Raw genomic sequence first — 20,772 nt, 5'->3', positions numbered from 1 at the left:
ATCCCATCATTTTGGACCCCACTGTACTTATTTCTGTCACCATCAACTGAACACACAATAATCTGCTTGGGCCGGCCGACCAAGGAGACGGAGCTGGACCTGGACCTAGGTAAGGTTGCTGTTTCATGGAGGCACATGTATACAACACGGCCTGCATACTCTGACTTCTCATGTAAATGCACACAATATTCAATCAGGTTACAGACCATTTAGCTATGCCTAGGATCCATAGACATAAAGAGTGATCAGTAGACTGGCTAGGTGGTTTAGTAACAGTTTGCCGAATGGTAAAATATCTTATTATTGGTCTGCTGCCTACTTGTATTAATTCTTCTGAATGCAACACTCTACATCCAAACGTCAAACAAAAATACAATTTTTTTCAAATATTCAATGCAACTTTGACTATTTCCTGGTGACCTATTGCCCCACTTGCAAACAAGGTTCCTACAGTAGTTTCCTGGTTAAATAAAGGCTAAATAAATAAGATGATGCGCAGTAAAGCTCTTGAGGATGACCAGAAAGAGTCATCTTCATACTGCCATTTTAGTGTTCTGTGGATTCATTGCTGGTTTAAAGTTTAGGTCTACATTGGTCTACATTCTCTTGAAATGGAGACGTCACTAAATTTGCTGGATGCCGGTGAGTTGTCAAGAGAGCGGTAATAAAACGCCAAGATGCAGCTCTACCGCCCTCTAATGTTCAAGATTATTCATCTGAAGGAAAGGTGGAGGGAGCAGAGCCATAAATAATGTAGTACCCTTACAGTGTGTGACTGATGCCCCACTCACCCCCAAGTGATGTGAATGGGCACCTACTGATTAGTCTTTTTCTACCGAATATACATTTTAGTCAGTTGGTTGCACAAATTCCATTATACTTTTCAGCGGACTAAACATTCCAGAACAGGTAAATGCCCGTTTTTGCCAACATGACATTTCAGCCAGCCTGAGCTACAGAGAATCAATAAAGTTATCGATTAAGATGAAGCAAAACGGAAGGGAAATTGTTTGTAATGGGAGTGCCTTGGAAAATGTTTTCAAGAACTGAATGTCCGCTTGAGGTCTCACTTTTGAGAGAGAGATATAGAGAACACTGATGTGTAGAGAGCAGGAACTGGGAGTTAAGAGTAGGGTGGAAATCACACGGAATATTCAGCTGTACATTTCGTTGGATATATGTTTTCATAATAATTATTGCGACGTGGACAATATTTCCCATGTTTCAGATGTGATCGTGTTTTCATCACATCACAGCCCCCGGTGTCCAGTGAGTGACAACTACAGTGGATATTATTTAACTACGCTCGAACAGCCTTCAGCCTTCACTTTCGCGGGTTTGGAGTCTATCAATTAATTTAATTAGAAAATACATTCTCAACATGGCTACGGATCAAGAAAAGAATAAACAGCTTTTGTTAAAGCTGTTGGAAAGACCAGGGAATGGGAGCTGTGTGGATTGCGGAGCTGCAGGTACAGTCTAGGCTACTATGGTCGCATCAATGTCTCAAGTATGTCAGGTCAGGTGGCGCGCGCCAATCTCCAGACAGGTAGGCTATGAACAAGGTCGTTGCGTTTCGCCACGCAAGCAGCGCTACCCTCTCGCATTAGATAATGGATTATTTAATCACAGACCATATACCATCAAGTTGCGGGTAGGTTAATATAGGAATTATCTGTCCTGATGGTGTAAATGTGTTTTGATTTGGGTGATTGGAGTCTAGCGATCATGTTCACTGCACAGCCTGGTCTCAGAGGATTTCGTATTATTCTGTATGTAAATCCGAGATGCAGACATGCAAGTACAGTAGGCTACTGGAGTGCTCAGTTGTTTGCAGTTTTCAGAGTTATATGTGTCTGTTTACACTCTAGTGAAGTCAAACTGGTGTCATTGCATAACAATAGAGTGAAATCTGGTGAACATTTAAATGTTTGTATCAGAGAGAGAGCAAGAGACTGGAACCTTGAGAGAGTGACAGGCAGACAGACAGACAGGCTGACTGACAGAATAACATCATATTTTGGGATTTAGGCCTAATTCCCTGTGTGAGTTCCCCAGGCTCTCTCTCTCTATCCCTGGCACACTGCCCATCTGACCAATGCCAGTCTATAACTTTATCTACCTCAACAGAGTGAGACCTGCATCTAATCATAATGTAGGTTGTAATACAGTCTTCATAAGCTTATTGTGTCCACTGACCAGGAATACGTTACAGACTATTTATGATTTCTTAATGCTATGACTCATTCAAGTGGACGTGCCCTGCCATTAACCTCGATCTATGCTATATTAATCCCCTGGTTCCATCCACTGTAGCAGTTACTATGCTATACAAGTCAAGGCTCGAAGTCAAATAGTGATATTTATTTTCAGGGTAGTAATTCATATGTGCAATGAATAGCAACTGCATGGATTTTGAAAAGACTTAAGAGGGTCCAGTCAACATAAAATCTACTGTATTCCATCATTAAATCATTTAACTCTCCTTATGGATCATTTAGATTCCTCAGGAAGTCTGTCTGCCTACTTCTGTATCAAGTGTTTCTTGTAAGAATGTAAGAGGATCTGCAATATGTTTTGTTTGAGATGGCTGCCTCGCTTCTAGTCCCACAAGCATTTCGCTACACTAGCAATAACATCTGCTAACCATGTGTATGTGACCAATACAATTTGATTTGATAACATGGTGACAAAATAAGACATCAGCAAATTTGGAATATAGCTTCCCGTTCTTACAAGATGTCAGTGATATGAGAGGACGAGACACACAGTATGTCATACTTAACTGTAAAGAGCTTTTTTAATTTTTTTCATGGGCCTCATAACGTAGTAGAACACTGTCATCTTTTAAATCCTGCAAATGCCACCTGCTCTTTCATAAGGCCAATGCCAAGATACACTAATATTTCATCAGGAGTGCTGTGCTATCAATGATGTGGATCAGAGGGCCAGTTTAGCCTGTGGAGCCAGTCTGCTCTGCATGGAGACGATAGATACTCCAGGGTTGTGTTCATTAGGAACCAAATGGAAGAAAAACTGACTGAAACAGGGACAGATTGCCTAGAATTGTCCAATAAGAAGCTCAATTTATTTTGCTCCGTTGCATAATGTAAAGCATTTTTTTTGTTACATGCCCTAATGAGCATAACCCAAGGCTGAGTGCTGAGCACACCCACACGTTCCCATGGTGACTCAGCTATGAGCTCATCTCTGGAGCCCAGGTCACAGAGTTCACAGTTATGTCTTGTTCTGCTTGGCTTTTGAAAGAAGTACAGTATCTACAAGGTAGAATTCATTCAGATGTTTCTCTGCTAGTAGCAGTATCTGGTCAGTGTAGGGACTGTACAGCCTCTTGGGGTTGTATCTCTTCTTTATTCATTTCATTCTTCCATCTTTTTGGGTTGTTGGGATCAGGGATGATGTGAGTGTTTCCTTTAGTAGATTTTAAACCAAAGATACAACAGATAGCTTCTCATTTGGAAATTCTGGGACACATGCTAAAGTGTCAGTCACCCATTGTTGGCTAAGTATATTTCTCTCTAAACAGCCTATGTGTATTTCGTTAAAGCTGTTAGTATGAGCAAACTGATACTGAAAACATTGCATGCAGTGTAAGTTTATTTTTTAAACTCACTTCATATCTGTCTGTCTGTCTGTCTGTCTGTCTGTCTGTCTGTCTGTCTGTCTGTCTGTCTGTCTGTCTGTCTGTCTGTCTGTCTGTCTGTCTGTCTGTCTGTCTGTCTGTCTGTCTGTCTGTCTGTCTGTCTGTCTGTCTGTCTTTCGAATCTCACAGCATGACTGGTGTACTGAGTGTATTGTATGGGTTTGTGCCATTACTTTCTGTAATTGAGAGAAGAGATGGTTGGTTGAGATAAACCATGTCATACTGTACACTCATAATTGTAAACTGTAAATGTGCAATATAATTTGGAACCATGCCAAGTAGATTCTGTCATCACACTGGTTTCTCTCTCTTTCTCTCTCAATATTGTATTGCTTTATTGGCATGACATATCAATGTACATATTGCCAAAGAGCACTTTGGAAATGATTAATTAACAATATCAATAAAAACATAATTAAACATAATATTTCAAGACTGCCACAAACAGGACAATCAGTACCAACAATAATCAAGGGTGGGGGGATGGGGCTGTTTTTTAGTAATGAGAATAAGTCAAAAAATAATTTAATAACAGGAAGATGTGAAGGTTGGTTGGTCTAACAGACAATGCCCCTCTTTATGACCTCACTCTCACTCTCTCTCTCTCTCTCTCTCTCTCTCTCTCTCTCTCTCTCTCTCTCTCTCTCTCTCTCTCTCTATCTCTCTCCCTTCCATTTCCATTTAAGGGCTTTATTGGCATGGGAAACATATGTTTCTATTGCCAAAGCAAGTGAAATAGATAATAAACAAAAGTGAAATAAACAATAAAAAAACGTACAAAAGTTCCAAAATAATAAAGACATTTCAAATGTCATATTATGTCTATATACAGTGTTGTAATGATGTGCAAATGGTTAAAGTACAAAAGAGAAAATATATTAACATAAATATGGGTTGTATTTACAATGGTGTTTGTTCTTCACTGGCTGCCCTTTTCTTGCTGCTGTGATGGCACACTGTGGTATTTCACCCAGTAGATATGGGAGTTTATCGAAATTGGATTTGTTTTCAAATTGTTTGTGGATCTGTGTAATCTGAGGGAAATATGTGTCTCTAATATGGTCATACATTTGGCAGGAGGTTAGGAAGTGCAGCTCAGTTTCCACCTCACTTTGTGGTCAGTGTGCACATAGCCTGTTCTCTTGAGAGCCAGGTCTGCCTTCGGCGGCCTTTCTCAATAGCAAGGCTATGCTCACTGAGTCTGTACATAGTCAAAGATTTCCTTAATTTTGTGTCAGTCACAGTGGTCAGGTATTCTGCCACTGTGTACTTTCTGTTTAGAGCCAAATAGCATTCTAGTTGTGTGTCAAGTAATTATCTTTTTGTTTTCTCATGATTTGGTGTTGCTGTCCTGGGGCTCTGTGGGGTCTGTTGGTGTTTGTGAACAGAGCCCCAGGACCAACTTGCTTAGGGGGCTCTCCTCCAGGTTAATTTCTCTGCAGGTGATGGCTTTGTTATGGAAGGTTTGGGAATCGCTTCCTTTTAGGTGATTGTAGAATTTAACATTTCTTTTCTGGATTTTGATCATTAGCGGGTATCGGCTCTGCATGCATTATTTGGTGTTTTACGTTGTACACTGAGGATATTTTTGCAGCCTCAATTTGGTGTTTGTCCCATTTTGTGAATTCTTGGTTGGTGAGCAGACCCCAGACCTCACAACCATGAAGGTTTCTCTCTCTCTCTCTCTCTCTCTCTCTCTCTCTCTCTCTCTCTCTCTCTCTCTCTCTCTCTCTCTCTCTCTCTCTCTCTCTCTCTCTCTCTCTCTCTCTCTCTGTCTCTCTCTCCCTCTCTGTGTTTCTCTCTGTATCTGTCTCTTTTTCTCTCACTTTCACTCAATGCCTTCTCCATTTTCTTTTCCCCACCTGTCTCTTTTCTGTCCTCTCCTCTTGTCAGTTGTTCCTCTTCTATCTCTCAATATCTTTGCCATCCCCCACCCTCCCTCTCTCTGTGGAATTTACCATAAACATAAATCTACTCACTGTGTGACTCGTCTTTTTTGCTGGTTTATGATCATCTCGCACTATCCCTTTAATTGGGAGATGTACTGTATATTCCCCACTATCCCTTTAATTGGGAGATGTACTGTATATCCCCCACTATCCCTTTAATTGGGAGATGTACTGTATATCCCCCACTATCCCTTTAATTGGGAGATGTACTGTATATCCCCCACTATCCCTTTAATTGGGAGATGTACTGTATATCCCCTACTATCCCTTTAATTGGGAGATGTACTGTATATCCCCCACTATCCCTTTAATTGGGAGATGTACTGTATATCCCCCACTATCCCTTTAATTGGGAGATGTACTGTATATCCCCCACTATCCCTTTAATTGGGAGATGTACTGTATATCCCCCACTATCCCTTTAATTGGGAGATGTACTGTATATCCCCCACTATCCCTTTAATTGGGAGATGTACTGTATATCCCCCACTATCCCTTTAATTGGGAGATGTACTGTATATCCCCCACTATCCCTTTAAATAGTAGATGTATATCTAAGTGCAACAGAGCAGTGGCAGGCTACTTAAGGATGTCAATGTCTCTAATGGTTATACCCTGGTGTGCTGTTTGACTGAGTTACATGAGTTACATACAATGACTGCATCCTCCATAGAAAACGACTTGCTCTATTTCTATGGCCCCGTCATAAACAGCAGCCACTGAAACGAAAACAGAATAAAAGCATCTCACACAACAATGCTGATCAGACATACAGTCTACAAACAATGTACTTAGGCATAGCCAGAGAGCTCATGCAGGAAATTACATATACCACATTCTTCTAGTCTTCTGTTGCTTTCATCATATTTTGACCACAGGCTCTGCCTTTTCCAGTTTAGGTTGAACTTACTGCGACCTGTGCTGATGTTGGGGACAGACTGTAAAACAGAATATAGGCCCTAAAGGCTGAGAATGACACTAGAATGTGCTTCACATCACTCTTTCTTGGCTCCCTTGTATTAAAGCTACATATCATGCAAACATACGGAGCCACATCAGAGTCTATTTAGTAAAAATACTTACAGGAAGTTATACCATATCTTGTTACAGCAAATCAAATCAAATCAAGTTTATTTTATATAGCCCTTCGTACATCAGCTAATATCTCGAAGTGCTGTACAGAAACCCAGCCTAAAACCCCAAACAGCAAGCAATGCAGGTGTAGAAGCACGGTGGCTAGGAAAAACTCCCTAGAAAGGCCAAAACCTAGGAAGAAACCTAGAGAGGAACCAGGCTATGAAGGGTGGCCAGTCCTCTTCTGGCTGTGCTGGGTGGAGATTATAACAGAACTATGCCAAGATGTTCAAAATGTTCATAAGTGACAAGCATGGTCAAATAATAATCATGAATAATTTTCAGTTGGCTTTTCATAGCCGATCATTAAGAGTTGAAAATAGCAGGTCTGGGACAGGTGGCGGTTCCATAACCGCAGGCAGAACAGTTGAAACTGGAATAGCAGCAAGGCCAGGTGGACTGGGGACAGCAAGGAGTCATCATGCCCGGTAGTCCTGACGTATGGTCCTAGGGCTCAGGTCCTCCGAGAGAGAGAAAGAGAGAGAGAAGGAGAGAATTAGAGAGAGCCAAGATGTTCAAAATGTTCATAAATGACAAGCATGGTCAAATAATAATCAGGAATAAATGTCAGTTGGCTTTTCATAGCCGATCATTAAGAGTTGAAAACAGCAGGTCTGGGACAGGTAGGGGTTCCATAACCGCAGGCAGAACAGTTGAAACTGGAATAGCAGCAAGGCCAGGCGGACTGGGGACAGCAAGGAGTCATCATGCCCGGTTTGCCATGACGTATGGTCCTAGGGCTCAGGTTCTCCGAGAGAGAGAAAGAAAGAGAGAACGAGAGAATTAGAGAGAGCATACTTAAATTCACACAAGACACTGGATAAGATAGGAGAAGTACTCCAGGTATAACCAACTGACCCTAGCCCCCCGACACATAAACTACTGCAGCATAAATACTGGAGGCTGAGACAGGAGGGGTCAGGAGACACTGTGGCCCCATCAGAAGAAACCCCCGGACAGGGCCAAACAGGAAGGATATAACCCCACCCACTTTGCCAAAGCACAGCCCCCACACCACTAGAGGGATATCTTCAACCACCAACTTACAATCCTGAGACAAGGCCGAGTATAGCCCACAAAGATCTCCACCACAGCACAAACCAAGGGGCGCCAACCCAGCGCCAACCCAGACAGGAAGATCACGTCAGTAACTCAACCCACTCAAGTGACGCACCCCTCCCAAGGACGGCATGAAAGAGCACCAGTAAGCCAGTGACTCAGCCCCTGTAATAGGGTTAGAGGCAGAGAATCCCAGTGGAGAGAGGGGAACCGGCCAGGCAGAGACAGCAAGGGCGGTTCATTGCTCCAGAGCCTTTCCGTTCACCTTCACACTCCTGGGCCAGACTACACTCAATCATATGACCTACTGAAGAGATAAGTCTTCAGTAAAGACTTAAAGGTTGAGACCGAGTCTGCGTCTCTCACATGGGTAGGCAGACCGTTCCATAAAAATGGAGATCTATAGGAGAAAGCCCTGCCTCCCGCTGTTTGCTTAGAAATTCTAGGGACAATTAGGAGGCCTGCGTCTTGTGACCGTAGCGTACGTATAGGTATGTACGGCAGGACCAACTCGGAAAGATAGGTAGGAGCAAGCCCATGTAACGCTTTATAGGTTAACAGTAAAACCTTGAAATCAGCCCTTGCCTTAACAGGAAGCCAGTGTAGGGAAGCTAGCACTGGAGTAATATGATCAAATTTCTTGGTTCTAGTCAGGATTCTAGCAGCCGTATTTAGCACTAACTGAAGTTTATTTAGTGCTTTATCCGGGTAGCCGGAAAGTAGAGCATTGCAGCAGTCTAACCTAGAAGTAACAAATGCATGGATTAATTTTTCTGCATCATTTTTGGACAGAAAATTTCTGATTTTTGCAATGTTACGTAGATGGAAAAAAGCTGTCCTTGAAACAGTCTTGATATGTTCGTCAAAAGAGAGATCAGGGTCAAGAGTAACGCCGAGGTCCTTCACAGTTTTATTTGAGACGACTTTACAACCATCAAGATTAATTGTCAGATTTAACAGAAGATCTCTTTGTTTCCTGGGGCCTAGAACAAGCATCTCTGTTTTGTCCGAGTTTAAAAGTAGAAAGTTTGCAGCCATCCACTTCCTTATGTCTGAAACACAGGCTTCTAGCGAGGGCAATTTTGGGGCTTCACCATGTTTCATTGAAATGTACAGCTGTGTGTCATCCGCATAGCAGTGAAAGTTAACATTATGTTTTCGAATAACATCCCCAAGAGGTAAAATATATAGTGAAAACAATAGTGGTCCTAAAACGGAACCTTGTGGAACACCGAAATGTACAGTTGATTTGTCAGAGGACAAACCATTCACAGAGACAAACTGATATCTTTCCGACAGGTAAGATCTAAACCAGGCCAGAACTTGTCCGTGTAGACCAATTTGGGTTTCCAGTCTCTCCAAAAGAATGTGGTGATCGATGGTGTCAAAGGCAGCACTAAGGTCTAGTAGCACGAGGACAGATGCAGAGCCTCGGTCTGACGCCATTAAAAGGTAATTTACCACCTTCACAAGTGCAGTCTCAGTGCTATGATGGGGTCTAAAACCAGACTGAAGCATTTCGTATACATTGTTTGTCTTCAGGAAGGCAGTGAGTTGCTGCGCAACAGCTTTTTCTAAAAATTTTGAGAGGAATGGAAGATTCGATATAGGCCGATAGTTTTTTATATTTTCCGGGTCAAGGTTTGGCTTTTTCAAGAGAGGCTTTATTACTGCCACTTTTAGTGAGTTTGGTACACATCCGGTGGATAGAGAGCCGTTTATTATGTTCAACATAGGAGGGCCAAGCACAGGAAGCAGCTCTTTCAGTAGTTTAGTAGGAATAGGATCCAGTATGCAGCTTGAAGGTTTAGAGGCCATGATTATTTTCATCATTGTGTCAAGAGATATAGTACTAAAACACTTAAGTGTCTCTCCTGATCCCAGGCCCTGGCAGAGCTGTGCAGATCCAGGACAGCTAAGCCCTGGAGGAATATGCAGATTTAAAGAGGAGGAGTCCGTAATTTACAGCAGAGCAGTATGCTTTCCAGGGGGTCATAGGGCTCTAAAGATCCCCTCTGTCTGTCCGTCTGTTTGTCTCTGTCTGTCTGTCCGTTTGTCTGGCCATTTGTCTCTTCTGTCTGTCCGTTTGTCCTTTTGTCTGTCCGTTTGTCCTTTTGTCTGTCCGTTTGTCCTTTTGTCCTTTTGTCTGTCTGTCTGTCTGTCTGTCTGTCTGTCTGTCTGTCTGTCTGTCTGTCTGTCTGTCTGTCTGTCTGTCTGTCTGTCTGTCTGTCTGTCTGTCTGTCCATCAGTCTGTTTGTCTCTGTCTGTCCGTTTGTCTGTCCATCCGTCTGTTTGTCTCTGTCCGTCTGTCCTTTTGTCTGTCCATCCGTCTGTTTGTCTCTGTCTGTCTGTCTGTCCGTTTGTCTGTCCGTTTGTCTGTCCGTCTGTCCTTTTGTCTGTCTGTCCGTTTGTCTGGCCATTTGTCTGTCTGTCTGTCTGTCTGTCTGTCTGTCGAGGAGGCAGTGAAATACTGATGGTGGTAAAGGTGCAGGTTGCATGTTTTGTTGATTGAGGTCACTAAATACTGTCTGTATGAAGCAATAGATTCACATCTGGTCCTAGCGAGAAACACTTCTATTGCTGTACAATTGCCTTGGCATATCAATATGTTATTCATCCCAGAAAGGAAAGGTATGTGTTGCCTTCATACTCCTCTGTCAATAGCAGGCATAAGAGGCCTACTGAAGTTCAGTTGCTACACCAGATGAACCCATAGGGGCTGAATGTATTACAGTAAATATATTCAGGGATTCCTCCCAAACTGTTTGTTTCTGGTGTCTATGTCAGGAGCAGCGTTGAGCCACATATAGTGTCTGTGGGAAACGCTACCCCATAACGATGACTCAAGGTGAGACTCCGTGGTGTCTGATAGACTCCGTCACGCCTTCTGCCCCCCCCCCCCCCTTCCCCCACAATTATCAGACACATAGGAGAACCACCCTCCCTTCCCTCCCCACACCAGCCCCCCACAGGAGGACAGTCTCGTAATAGCAGACGTTTAGCCAGACACTCTGACGGGAGTGCTAATGGTCTGATTCATGACCAGCGGATACTATGAAGCCATGCGTCACCACTATGGAAATGAGCTGGGGATCCTTTACCTCATTAGCTCAATTTGTTTGCACAGAGACTGTCCTCCCTCTTTTTCATACAGACTCTCTTTGTCACTGTATGACAGAAACAATTTATAAAACAAATCTCAAGCTTTCAACATATTATCTTCTCAACCAATAAATGCTTCTTCTTGTAGCAGTGTTGTACTTATTTATTTACTATGAAGATAGTGTAGATGCAGACAGGAAGTAGCAGACGTAGATTATCACTGGGCTCAATGAGAACTAGAACTATAAGGCCCAGTGCAGTCATTTTCCTGTGTTTTATATATATATTTACACACTATGAGGTTGGAATAATACTTCAATTAAAATGATGATAATGTCCTTTTAGTGTAAGAGCTGTTTGAAAAGACTGGCTGAAATTTCAGGAAGTTTTGGTGGGATGGAGTTTTGGCCTGCCTGGTGACATCACAATTAGTTAGACCAATAAGAAATAGAGTTTCAAACCTCTGCCAATAACAGTTCGTTTTCCCCTCTCCACTCAGACCACTCCCAGACAGTCCTAGCAAAACTCTTGCTTGAGAAATTGCTCTTTGTTAAGAAGCTATTTTGGTTCCTTTTGACCATTTTAATTGAAAACAATCACAGTAAGGTACTTAATAGATTCCCAGAAATGCTATGATATTGAAATAAAAAGCGGCTGCATTGGACCTTTAAGATATCAGTTTAGAGGTCTGTGGTCACCATGTCATGGTAGTAGTGGCCTGTTCTGTCTCTGTTAGACTGAGGCAGCCTTGAAATGAACTTCCTAATTTCTAGTACTGTCATTGTTGCTAAGGGTGTTTCCTGTGTGTGTGTATGCATGTCTTCTCTCTCTGTGTGTGTGTGTGTTTGTGTGTGTGTGTTTTTCAGACCCGGAGTGGGCGTCCTACACCCTGGGTGTGTTTGTGTGTCAGAGCTGCTCGGGTCTCCATAGAAACATCTCCCAGATCAGCAAAGTCAAGTCTGTCCTGCTGGACCCATGGAGTGATGCAGAGGTAGAGGTGAGTCTGTCCTGCTGGACCCATGGAGGGGTGCAGAGGTAGAGGTGAGTCTGTCCTGCTGGACCCATGGAGTGATGCAGAGGTAGAGGTGAGTCTGTCCTGCTGGACCCATGGAGTGATGCAGAGGTAGAGGTGAGTCTGTCCTGCTGGACCCATGGAGTGGTGCAGAGGTAGAGGCGAGTCTGTACTGCTGGACCCATGGAGTGATGCAGAGGTAGAGGTGAGTCTGTCCTGCTGGACCCATGGAGTGATGCAGAGGTAGAGGTGAGTCTGTCCTGCTGGACCCATGGAGTGATGCAGAGGTAGAGGTGAGTCTGTCCTGCTGGACCCATGGAGTGGTGCAGAGGTAGAGGCGAGTCTGTCCTGCTGGACCCATGGAGTGATGCAGAGGTAGAGGTGAGTCTGTCCTGCTGGACCCATGGAGTGATGCAGAGGTAGAGGTGAGTCTGTCCTGCTGGACCCATGGAGTGATGCAGAGGTAGAGGTGAGTCTGTCCTGCTGGACCCATTGAGTGATGCAGAGGTAGAGGTGAGTCTGTCCTGCTGGACCCATGGAGTGATGCAGAGGTAGAGGTGAGTCTGTCCTGCTGGACCCATGGAGTGATGCAGAGGTAGAGGTGATTTGAGTTTGCCATTGGTTCTGTCTGTTTGTGTGTGTTTGTGTTTGTGTTTGTATTTGTATGGTGTGTTTGTGTGTGTGTGTCTGTGTGGTGTGTCGTGTCTGTGTTTGTATTTGTGTTTGTGTGGTGTGTTTGTCTGTGTGGTGTGTTGTGTCTGTGTTTGTATTTGTGTTTGTATGGTGTGTTTGTGTGTGTGTGTGTGTATGGGGGGCAGTGTTGTGAGGATAGCCTCTCAGTGTAACGTTCGTTCTCCTCCTCGTCTGAGGAGGAACAACGATCGGACCAATATGCAGCGAGGTATGAAGACATAATGATTTTTTTAAAGAAAGACGAACACGAAAAAACTCTTAACAAACTACAAAACAATAAACGACGTAAACAGACCTGAACATGAGAACTTACAGACAACGAAGAACGCACGAAAAACTCACAAACGAAACAGTCCCGTGTGGCATAAACACTAACACAGGAACAATCACCCACAAACAAACAGTGTGAACAGCCTACCTTAATATGGTTCTCAATCAGAGGAAACGTAAAACACCTGCCCCTGATTGAGAACCATATCAGGCTAATTGAAAAGAACCCAACATAGAAACACATAACATAGAATGCCCACCCAGCTCACGTCCTGACCATACTAAACAAAGACAAAATAAAGGAAATAAGGTCAGGAACGTGACACTCAGCCCTATTTCTGGCAGGTGATTGATGGAGGAAGGGAAAGAAGGGAGATGGAGACTAAATTAGTTGAAGGAAGGCAGAATGAGAGAAAAATAGGTGGGAGGCCAGAGATAAGGGGGAGGTGTCAAGATTTGGTATTGATCTTGTGTGCATGCCAGCACAGTGTGTGTATGTGTGTGTAAGTATGTGCATGTATGCATGAGTGTGTGTGTGAGTGAAACCCAGCTCATGAAACATCTCTTTCTCTCTGTGATTGCAGTTTATGGCGTCCAACGGCAACGATGCTGCTAAGGCCAAATATGAACAGAAGGTCCCTGTTTTCTACTACCGTCCAACACACACAGACTGCCAGTAAGTGTCTTGGTCCCTGGCCCTACAACCGTCCAACACACACAGACTGCCAGTAAGTGTCTTGGTCCCTGGCCCTACAACCGTCCAACACACACAGACTGCCAGTAAGTGTCTTGGTCCCTGGCCCTACAACCGTCCAACACACACAGACTGCCAGTAAGTGTCTTGGTACCTGGGCCTACTACTGTCCAACATACATAGACCTCTGGCCTAACCACCCACCCCTTCATGCCATGATCCAGTTCGCTCAGCTGGGTCACCCTCTGTCTGTGTGACCGCTCCACTCTGTGGGCCTCTAAACACTGTAACATAACACAATACAATGTAACCAACATGAACAAACGTCTGCTGTCCTGGCTTACCAAACTTCACCAAACATGACCAACTTTAAACTTGTAGGCTTCTCATTGGCACACCTGTAAAATGACAACTTCTCAAAGACTAAATGGGTTATAGTCATATGGAGGAAGCTCCACGTAGAGTTATGGAGGTAGAACCATTACCAGATGTTGGTTACCTATACAGGAACCACCCTTATATATACCTGTTCCTCCTTTCAGGTGTGCAATGTTTAGTCATCAATGGCCGAGGCAACGGTTTGGAATGCAGCCACAGTGTATTCATTGTCTTACGTCAGATCGCTCGAGGATTCCGCTTGCTCTGGTTGAGAGACGAGTGTAGGAGTGACGCTACCGGATGTAAGATAATGGCCCAAGTGTTGACAGTACCCTTCCAAATGGAGTCCTCAGCCTGGTTCTCCTGGGGGGTAACAGTCCCACTGGGCACAGACGTCAGTTCAACGTCTAGTATTGATTTACATTTGGTTGAGTTGTCAACTAACGTGAATTCAATGTAAAATCAGAAAAACATTTAAAAATTTCATTTGATTTAGATATGACCTAGGACTTTCTGCAAATCTAACTTGTTTTCTCCACGTTGATTCAATCACATACATTTTTTGGGTTGAAATGACGTGGAAACAATGTTGATTCAACCAGTGAATGGCCTCCAGTGAAATCAATAACAACACAATCACCAACAATATGTTAAGCTGCTACACAGGGCTTCTACTGCTGGGGAGATCTGGGAAGGTGAGAGGCAACCACACGCAATAGAGTAGAGCGACAAGAGAGAGGAGAGGAGGGTGGTGAGGTGTGGTAGAGAGACTAGAACGAGTAGAATACACAAGAGAGAGGAGAGGAGGGTGGCGAGGTGTGGTAGAGAGACTAGAACGAGTAGAATACACAAGAGAGAGGAGAGGAGGATGGTGAGGTGTGGTAGAGAGACTAGAACGAGTAGAATACACAAGAGAGAGGAGAGGAGGGTTGATGAGGTGTGGTAGAGAGACTAGAAAGAGTAGAATACACAAGAGAGAGGAGAGGAGGATGGTGAGGTGTGGTAGAGAGACTAAAACGAGTAGAATACACAAGAGAGAGGAGAGGAGGGTTGATGAGGTGTGGTAGAGAGACTAGAAAGAGTAGAATACACAAGAGAGAGGAGAGGAGGATGGTGAGGTGTGGTAGAGAGACTAGAAAGAGTAGAATACACAAGAGAGAGGAGAGGAGGATGGTGAGGTGTGGTAGAGAGACTAGAACGAGTAGAATACACAAGAGAGAGGAGAGGAGGGTTGATGAGGTGTGGTAGAGAGACTAGAAAGAGTAGAATACACAAGAGAGAGGAGAGGAGGGTTGATGAGGTGTGGTAGAGAGACTAGAAAGAGTAGAATACACAAGAGAGAGGAGAGGAGGGTTGATGAGTTGTGGTAGAGAGACTAGAACGAGTAGAATACACAAGAGAGAGAGACAGAGCAAACAAATACACACAGTCTCAGGCTTTATACGTTTGTGTTTGTTCATGTTGCCTGTGTGCATTTTAAGACGGATTACTGATAAGACAGACAGAGAGAAGAGAGAGAGATGGAGTGAGCGAAAGTGTTGAAAGACAAGGGTGGTGATGGAGGGAGGAAGGCAGGGGGAGGAAGGGAGGGAGGGAAGAAGACGTGAAATGGGAATGATAAATTCAGAGCGAGGCAGAGGGAATTGGAGAGAAGGGTGTCAAAGTATTTTTATGGGTGACCGTCCATTCCAATCATTTCTGTAATAAAAATATTTTGACTTGGCAAACCTGATTATTTGACAGGGCAGAGGAGCAATATAATATTTAAAATATTTAAAAGAAAAGTACACCATTATACACTCACTGGATGAGAACTCCAGGGTTGTGTTCATTAGGTACCAAACGGACTGAAACAGGGAGGAACTCTCTGGACTGGTCCAATAACAAATACTTATTTTTGTGTTCCGTGGCAATACATTTTCAGTTGCGTGCCCTAATGAACACCACCCTGATCTGTCATCCATGTTGGTTAATGAGACATTATTGACAGTGAATGTTTTCAAGCATAAACACAGTAAATATAGTAAACAAACCCCTGTTTCTGCAGGCTCCTTCGGGAACAGTGGATCAGAGCCAGATACGAGAGGAAGGAGTTTGTGTGTGTGGAGAGACAGGAGCCTTACTCTGCAGGTAAGACTGAGTACACACACACACACAAACACATGCACATATGCATACAAACAAGTACGCTCGCATACACACACACACACACAGCCACACACATACAGACACACACACACACACACACACACACACACACACACATACACACACAGACAGAATGAGCCTGAGCCTTTCTCTCTGTCTTTATCCTCTCACCACAGTGTGCTCCTCAACACCCCTGCATTCCACACTCAGAGAATAATGGTCTTTCTAAGGCTGAACAGCTGATACAATCAGTAGTGAAAGAAAGAGAGAAAGAGAGAAATAGTGAGTGGGAAAGAGAGAGAGAACAAAGAAAGAAAGAGACCTCAACGTTCCCTCTCTTTCCTGGAAATCCATTAAAATAATATCAAATGCCATTCAACTTTGAGAGTTTTTTCTCGTGCTTCTTTCCATTCATGTGGTTTATCATTGCTATGCCTACATCATGTTATCTCAGGCCCACATGAGCAGTAAAGAGCTGTTACTTGGAGACGATAATAGGATAAGCCTTGTGCCGCCTTGTCATCTCGCTTCAGCGACCGCCACATTGTCGTCCTTTCTTCTACTAAACCCCTCTGTGATGCAGAAAGCGAGACAGAAATGGGCTAACAGGGTTGGGTAGTTTCTAAATGTAATCCGTTAGTTACTAGTTACCTGTTCAAAATTGTAATCGGTAACATAACTTTTGGATTACCCAAAATTAGTCACATAAATCCGATTATTTTCAGTTACTTTTGGATGACTTTCCCCTTAAGAGGCATTAGAAGAAGACAAAATGGATCCAGTAAACACATTTGGTGTGTCATCATAGCGGTCTCTGACTTGTGGTGAGACTCACTCAGGTGGAACAAACTGAAACTTGCGCCTTTTTTCAATGCTGAATTGAAAAACCATTAAGAAAACAGAAAGGTGTGATAATGTATTTTTTTCCACAAACATCCTTTCTGAATTTATAAGTAATCCAAGCAGTAATCATCTACTTATTACAATATTTTTTGGGGTAAACAGATTACACCACCTTGACCCAGCCTCAGCAACACACACACACACACACACAGTCGGTCAGTTGGTTAGTCAGTCAGTCATCATGTAGTCGTCACATCATTATCTCTCGGATGAGTGTCTCTGTCCTCTTTGCCACCAAAGAGGAATCAGCCTTAAAGGGATAGTTAGGATTTTGCTGACTTCCCTGGCGTCAGATGAACTCATGGATACCCTGTGTATATATCTGTGTCCAGTATGAGGCTGGACTCTGGGAAGCATGTTAGTCTTTGTGCTAACGCCAGTTAGCATTGGCTCGCGAAAATACCTCGCGAAAATAACTTCCTTCATACTGGACGCAGATACGTAAAAATGGTATCCACAAGTTAATCTGACTCTGGGGAAGTCAGCAAAACCTCTTTAACATGGTCACTCACACTCCTACTCTCAGTGACTCTGGTTCTTGTCTCAGCTGACTCTGGTGTTAGATCTGACCTGGAGTCTGTCTGATGTGATCTCTGTTAGCGCGAGTGGTACTATAGCGAGTCATGTGGCTGTACCAGGATCGTGCCAGTGGCTGAATGGTGGGTGTGTTCTGGGTTTATCTATCTCTCTCTCTATATCTGTCTCTCTGTTTATCTATTTACAGTGGGGCAAAAAAGTATTTAGTCAGCCACCAATTGTGCAAGTTCTCCCACTTAAAAAGATGAGAGAGGCCTGTAATTTTCATCATAGGTACACTTCAACTATGACAGACAAATGAGGAAAAAAAATCCAGAAAATCACATTGTAGGATTTTTAATGAATTTATTTGCAAATTATGGTGGAAAATAAGTATTTGGTCAATAACAAAAGTTTATCTCAAGACTTTGTTATATACCCTTTGTTGGCAATGACAGAGGTCAAACGTTTTCTGTAAGTCTTCACAAGGTTTTCACACACTGTTGCTGGTATTTTGGCCCATTCCTCCATGCAGATCTCCTCTAGAGTAGTGATGTTTTGGGGCTGTTGCTGGGCAACACGGACTTTCAACTCCCTCCAAAGATTTTCTATGGGGTTGAGATCTGGAGACTGGCTAGGCCACTCCAGGACCTTGAAATGCCTCTTACGAAGCCACTCCTTCGTTGCCCGGGCAGTGTGTTTGGGATCATTGTCATGCTGAAAGACCCAGCCACGTTTCATCTTCAATGCCCTTGCTGATGGAAGGAGGTTTTCACTCAAAATCTCACGATACATGGCCCCATTCATTCTGTCCTTTACACGGATCAGTCGTCCTGGTCCCTTTGCAGAAAAACAGCCCCAAAGCATGATGTTTCCACCCCCATGCTTCACAGTAGGTATGGTGTTCTTTGGATGCAACTCAGCATTCTTTGTCCTCCAAACACGACGAGTTGAGTTTTTACCAAAAAGTTATATTTTGGTTTCATCTGACCATATGACATTCTCCCAATCTTCTTCTGGATCATCCAAATGCTCTCTAGCAAACTTCCGACGGGCCTGGACATGTACTGGCTTAAGCAGGGGGTCACGTCTGGCACTGCAGGATTTGAGTCCCTGGCGGCGTAGTGTGTTACTGATGGTAGGCTTTGTTTCTTTGGTCCCAGCTCTCTGCAGGTCATTCACTAGGTCCCCCCCTTGTGGTTCTGGGATTTTTGCTCACCGTTCTTGTGATCATTTTGACCCCACGGGGTGAGATCTTACGTGGAGCCCCAGATTGAGGGAGATTATCAGTGGTCTTGTATGTCTTCCATTTCCTAATAATTGCTCCCACAGTTGATTTCTTCAAACCAAGCTGCTTACCTATTGCAGATTCAGTCTTCCCAGCCTGGTGCAGGTCTACAATTTTGTTTCTGGTGTCCTTTGACAGCTCTTTGGTCTTGGCCATAGTGGAGTTTGGAGTGTGACTGTTTGAGGTTGTGGACAGGTGTCTTTTAAACTGATAACAAGTTCAAACAGTTGCCATTAATACAGGTAACGAGTGGAGGACAGAGGAGCCTCTTAAAGAAGAAGTTACAGGTCTGTGAGAGCCAGAAATCTTGCTTGTTTGTAGGTGACCAAATACTTATTTTCCACCATAATTTGCAAATAAATTCATAAAAAATCCTACAATGTGATTTTCTGGATTTCTTTTCCTCATTTTGTCTGTCATAGTTGAAGTGTACCTATGATGAAAATTACAGGCCTCTCTCATCTTTTTAAGTGGGAGAACTTGCACAATTGGTGGCTGACTAAATACTTTTTTGCCCCACTGTATCTATCTGTCTCTCTGTTCTTCTGTTTCTCTCTCTGTTTCTCTCTATATTAGTCTCTCTGTTTCTCTCTATCTATCTCTCTATCTGTCTCTGTTTCTCTGTTCCTCTGTTTCTCTCTATCTGTCTCTCTGTTCTTCTGTTTCTCTCTCTGTTTCTCTCTATCTGTCTCTCTGTTCTTCTGTTTCTCTCTCTGTTTCTCTCTATCTGTCTCTCTGTTCTTCTGTTTCTCTCTCTGTTTCTCTCTATCTGTCTCTGTTTCTCTCTATCTGTCTCTGTTTCTTTGTTTCTCTCTCTATTTCCTCTTTATCTTTATTTCACTCTCTCGTATTTTCTCCCTTTCTCGCTTCCTTTCACCCCATCTCTCCTTTTCCCTCTATCCACCGTTTCTCTCTCTCTCTCTCTCTCTCTCTCTCTCTCTCTCTCTCTCTCTCTCTCTCTCTCTCTCTCTCTCTCTCTCTCTCTCTCTCTCTCTCTCTCTCTCTCTCTCTCTCTCTCTCTCTCTCTCAGAGCATGATGACTTTATCACTACACCAAGAAGAGAGGGAGGGAGGGATGAAGAGAAAGAGGTGGGGGGTGGAGAGAGGGAGGGAGGAAAGAAGGGGGATGTAGGGATGGAGAAAGGAAGGAAGAGAGGGAGGGATGGAGAAAGGAAGGAAGAGAGGGAGGGATGGAGAAAGGAAGGAAGAGAGGGAGGGATGGAGAAAGGAAGGAAGAGAGGGAGGGATGGAGAGAGGGAGGGATGGAGAAAGGAAGGAAGAGAGGGAGGGATGGAGAAAGGAAGGAAGAGAGGGAGGGATGGAGAGAGGGAGGAAGAGAGGGAGGGATGGAGAGAGGGAGGAAGAGAGGGAGGGATGGAGAGAGGGAGGAAGAGAAGGAGGGATGGAGAAAGGAAGGAAGAGAGGGAGGGATGGAGAAAGGAAGGAAGAGAGGGAGGGATGGAGAGAGGAAGGAAGAGAGGGAGGGATGGAGAGAGGGAGGAAGAGAGGGAGGGAGGAAGAGAGGGAGGGAGGGAGGGAAGAATATAGGCAGTACTTGTGTTCCTTACTTCCAGCACGTTTCCCTTGATATCAACCTGAACAGATTGTATGATTTGCTTCAGTTCTGTGATTGGTGACATCAGCCGACGTAGGCTACTTAACCTGCAGTGTTTGATCTGCACATGTGCAGCACAAGCCTCTCTCTATGCTTATGTGTGAGTGAACTGAAAGTATATATCTTAGAAGCAGTTTTCCCATACTAACTCTGCATGTCCAAACTCAGAATCAAACAGGCTTCCCCAAATAACATGGTCGCTGTGGTACAGCGTTTATTTTGATTGCTGATTTCAGATGTGTTGATTAACAAGATTATTAGGGACATCCTTCTTCTTGCACAGCATGTAAACATTTATATCAAATTATTGTATTAATCTGACAATTCACAATAATCGTAGTATTGGG

General features: G+C 43.7%; 1 protein-coding gene across 3 annotated transcripts in view; it reads left to right on the top strand.

Moving 5' to 3' along the window:
* Positions 1 to 762: 762 nt before the first annotated feature.
* The window catches only part of LOC139571653 (arf-GAP with dual PH domain-containing protein 1-like), a 36,056-nt gene continuing 16,046 nt past the window's right edge, over positions 763 to 20,772 (top strand). Inside the window, exons 1-4 of one of the 3 annotated variants that reach the window (XM_071394733.1) lie at positions 763 to 909; positions 11,775 to 11,905; positions 13,468 to 13,559; positions 16,003 to 16,085. In XM_071394733.1, the coding sequence (XP_071250834.1) occupies positions 13,471 to 13,559; positions 16,003 to 16,085 (172 nt within the window). In that variant the 5' untranslated portion in view covers positions 763 to 909; positions 11,775 to 11,905; positions 13,468 to 13,470. Of the gene's footprint in view, positions 910 to 981; positions 1,473 to 11,774; positions 11,906 to 12,463; positions 12,522 to 13,467; positions 13,560 to 16,002; positions 16,086 to 20,772 lie in introns of those variants that run through there. The other 2 variants (XM_071394724.1, XM_071394742.1) reach the window with 2 other exon arrangements.

This window comes from Salvelinus alpinus, chromosome 1, assembly GCF_045679555.1.
Source record: "Salvelinus alpinus chromosome 1, SLU_Salpinus.1, whole genome shotgun sequence".
NCBI classification, from domain to species: domain Eukaryota; kingdom Metazoa; phylum Chordata; class Actinopteri; order Salmoniformes; family Salmonidae; genus Salvelinus; species Salvelinus alpinus.
This window is presented reverse-complemented; position numbering and strand designations above follow the sequence as displayed.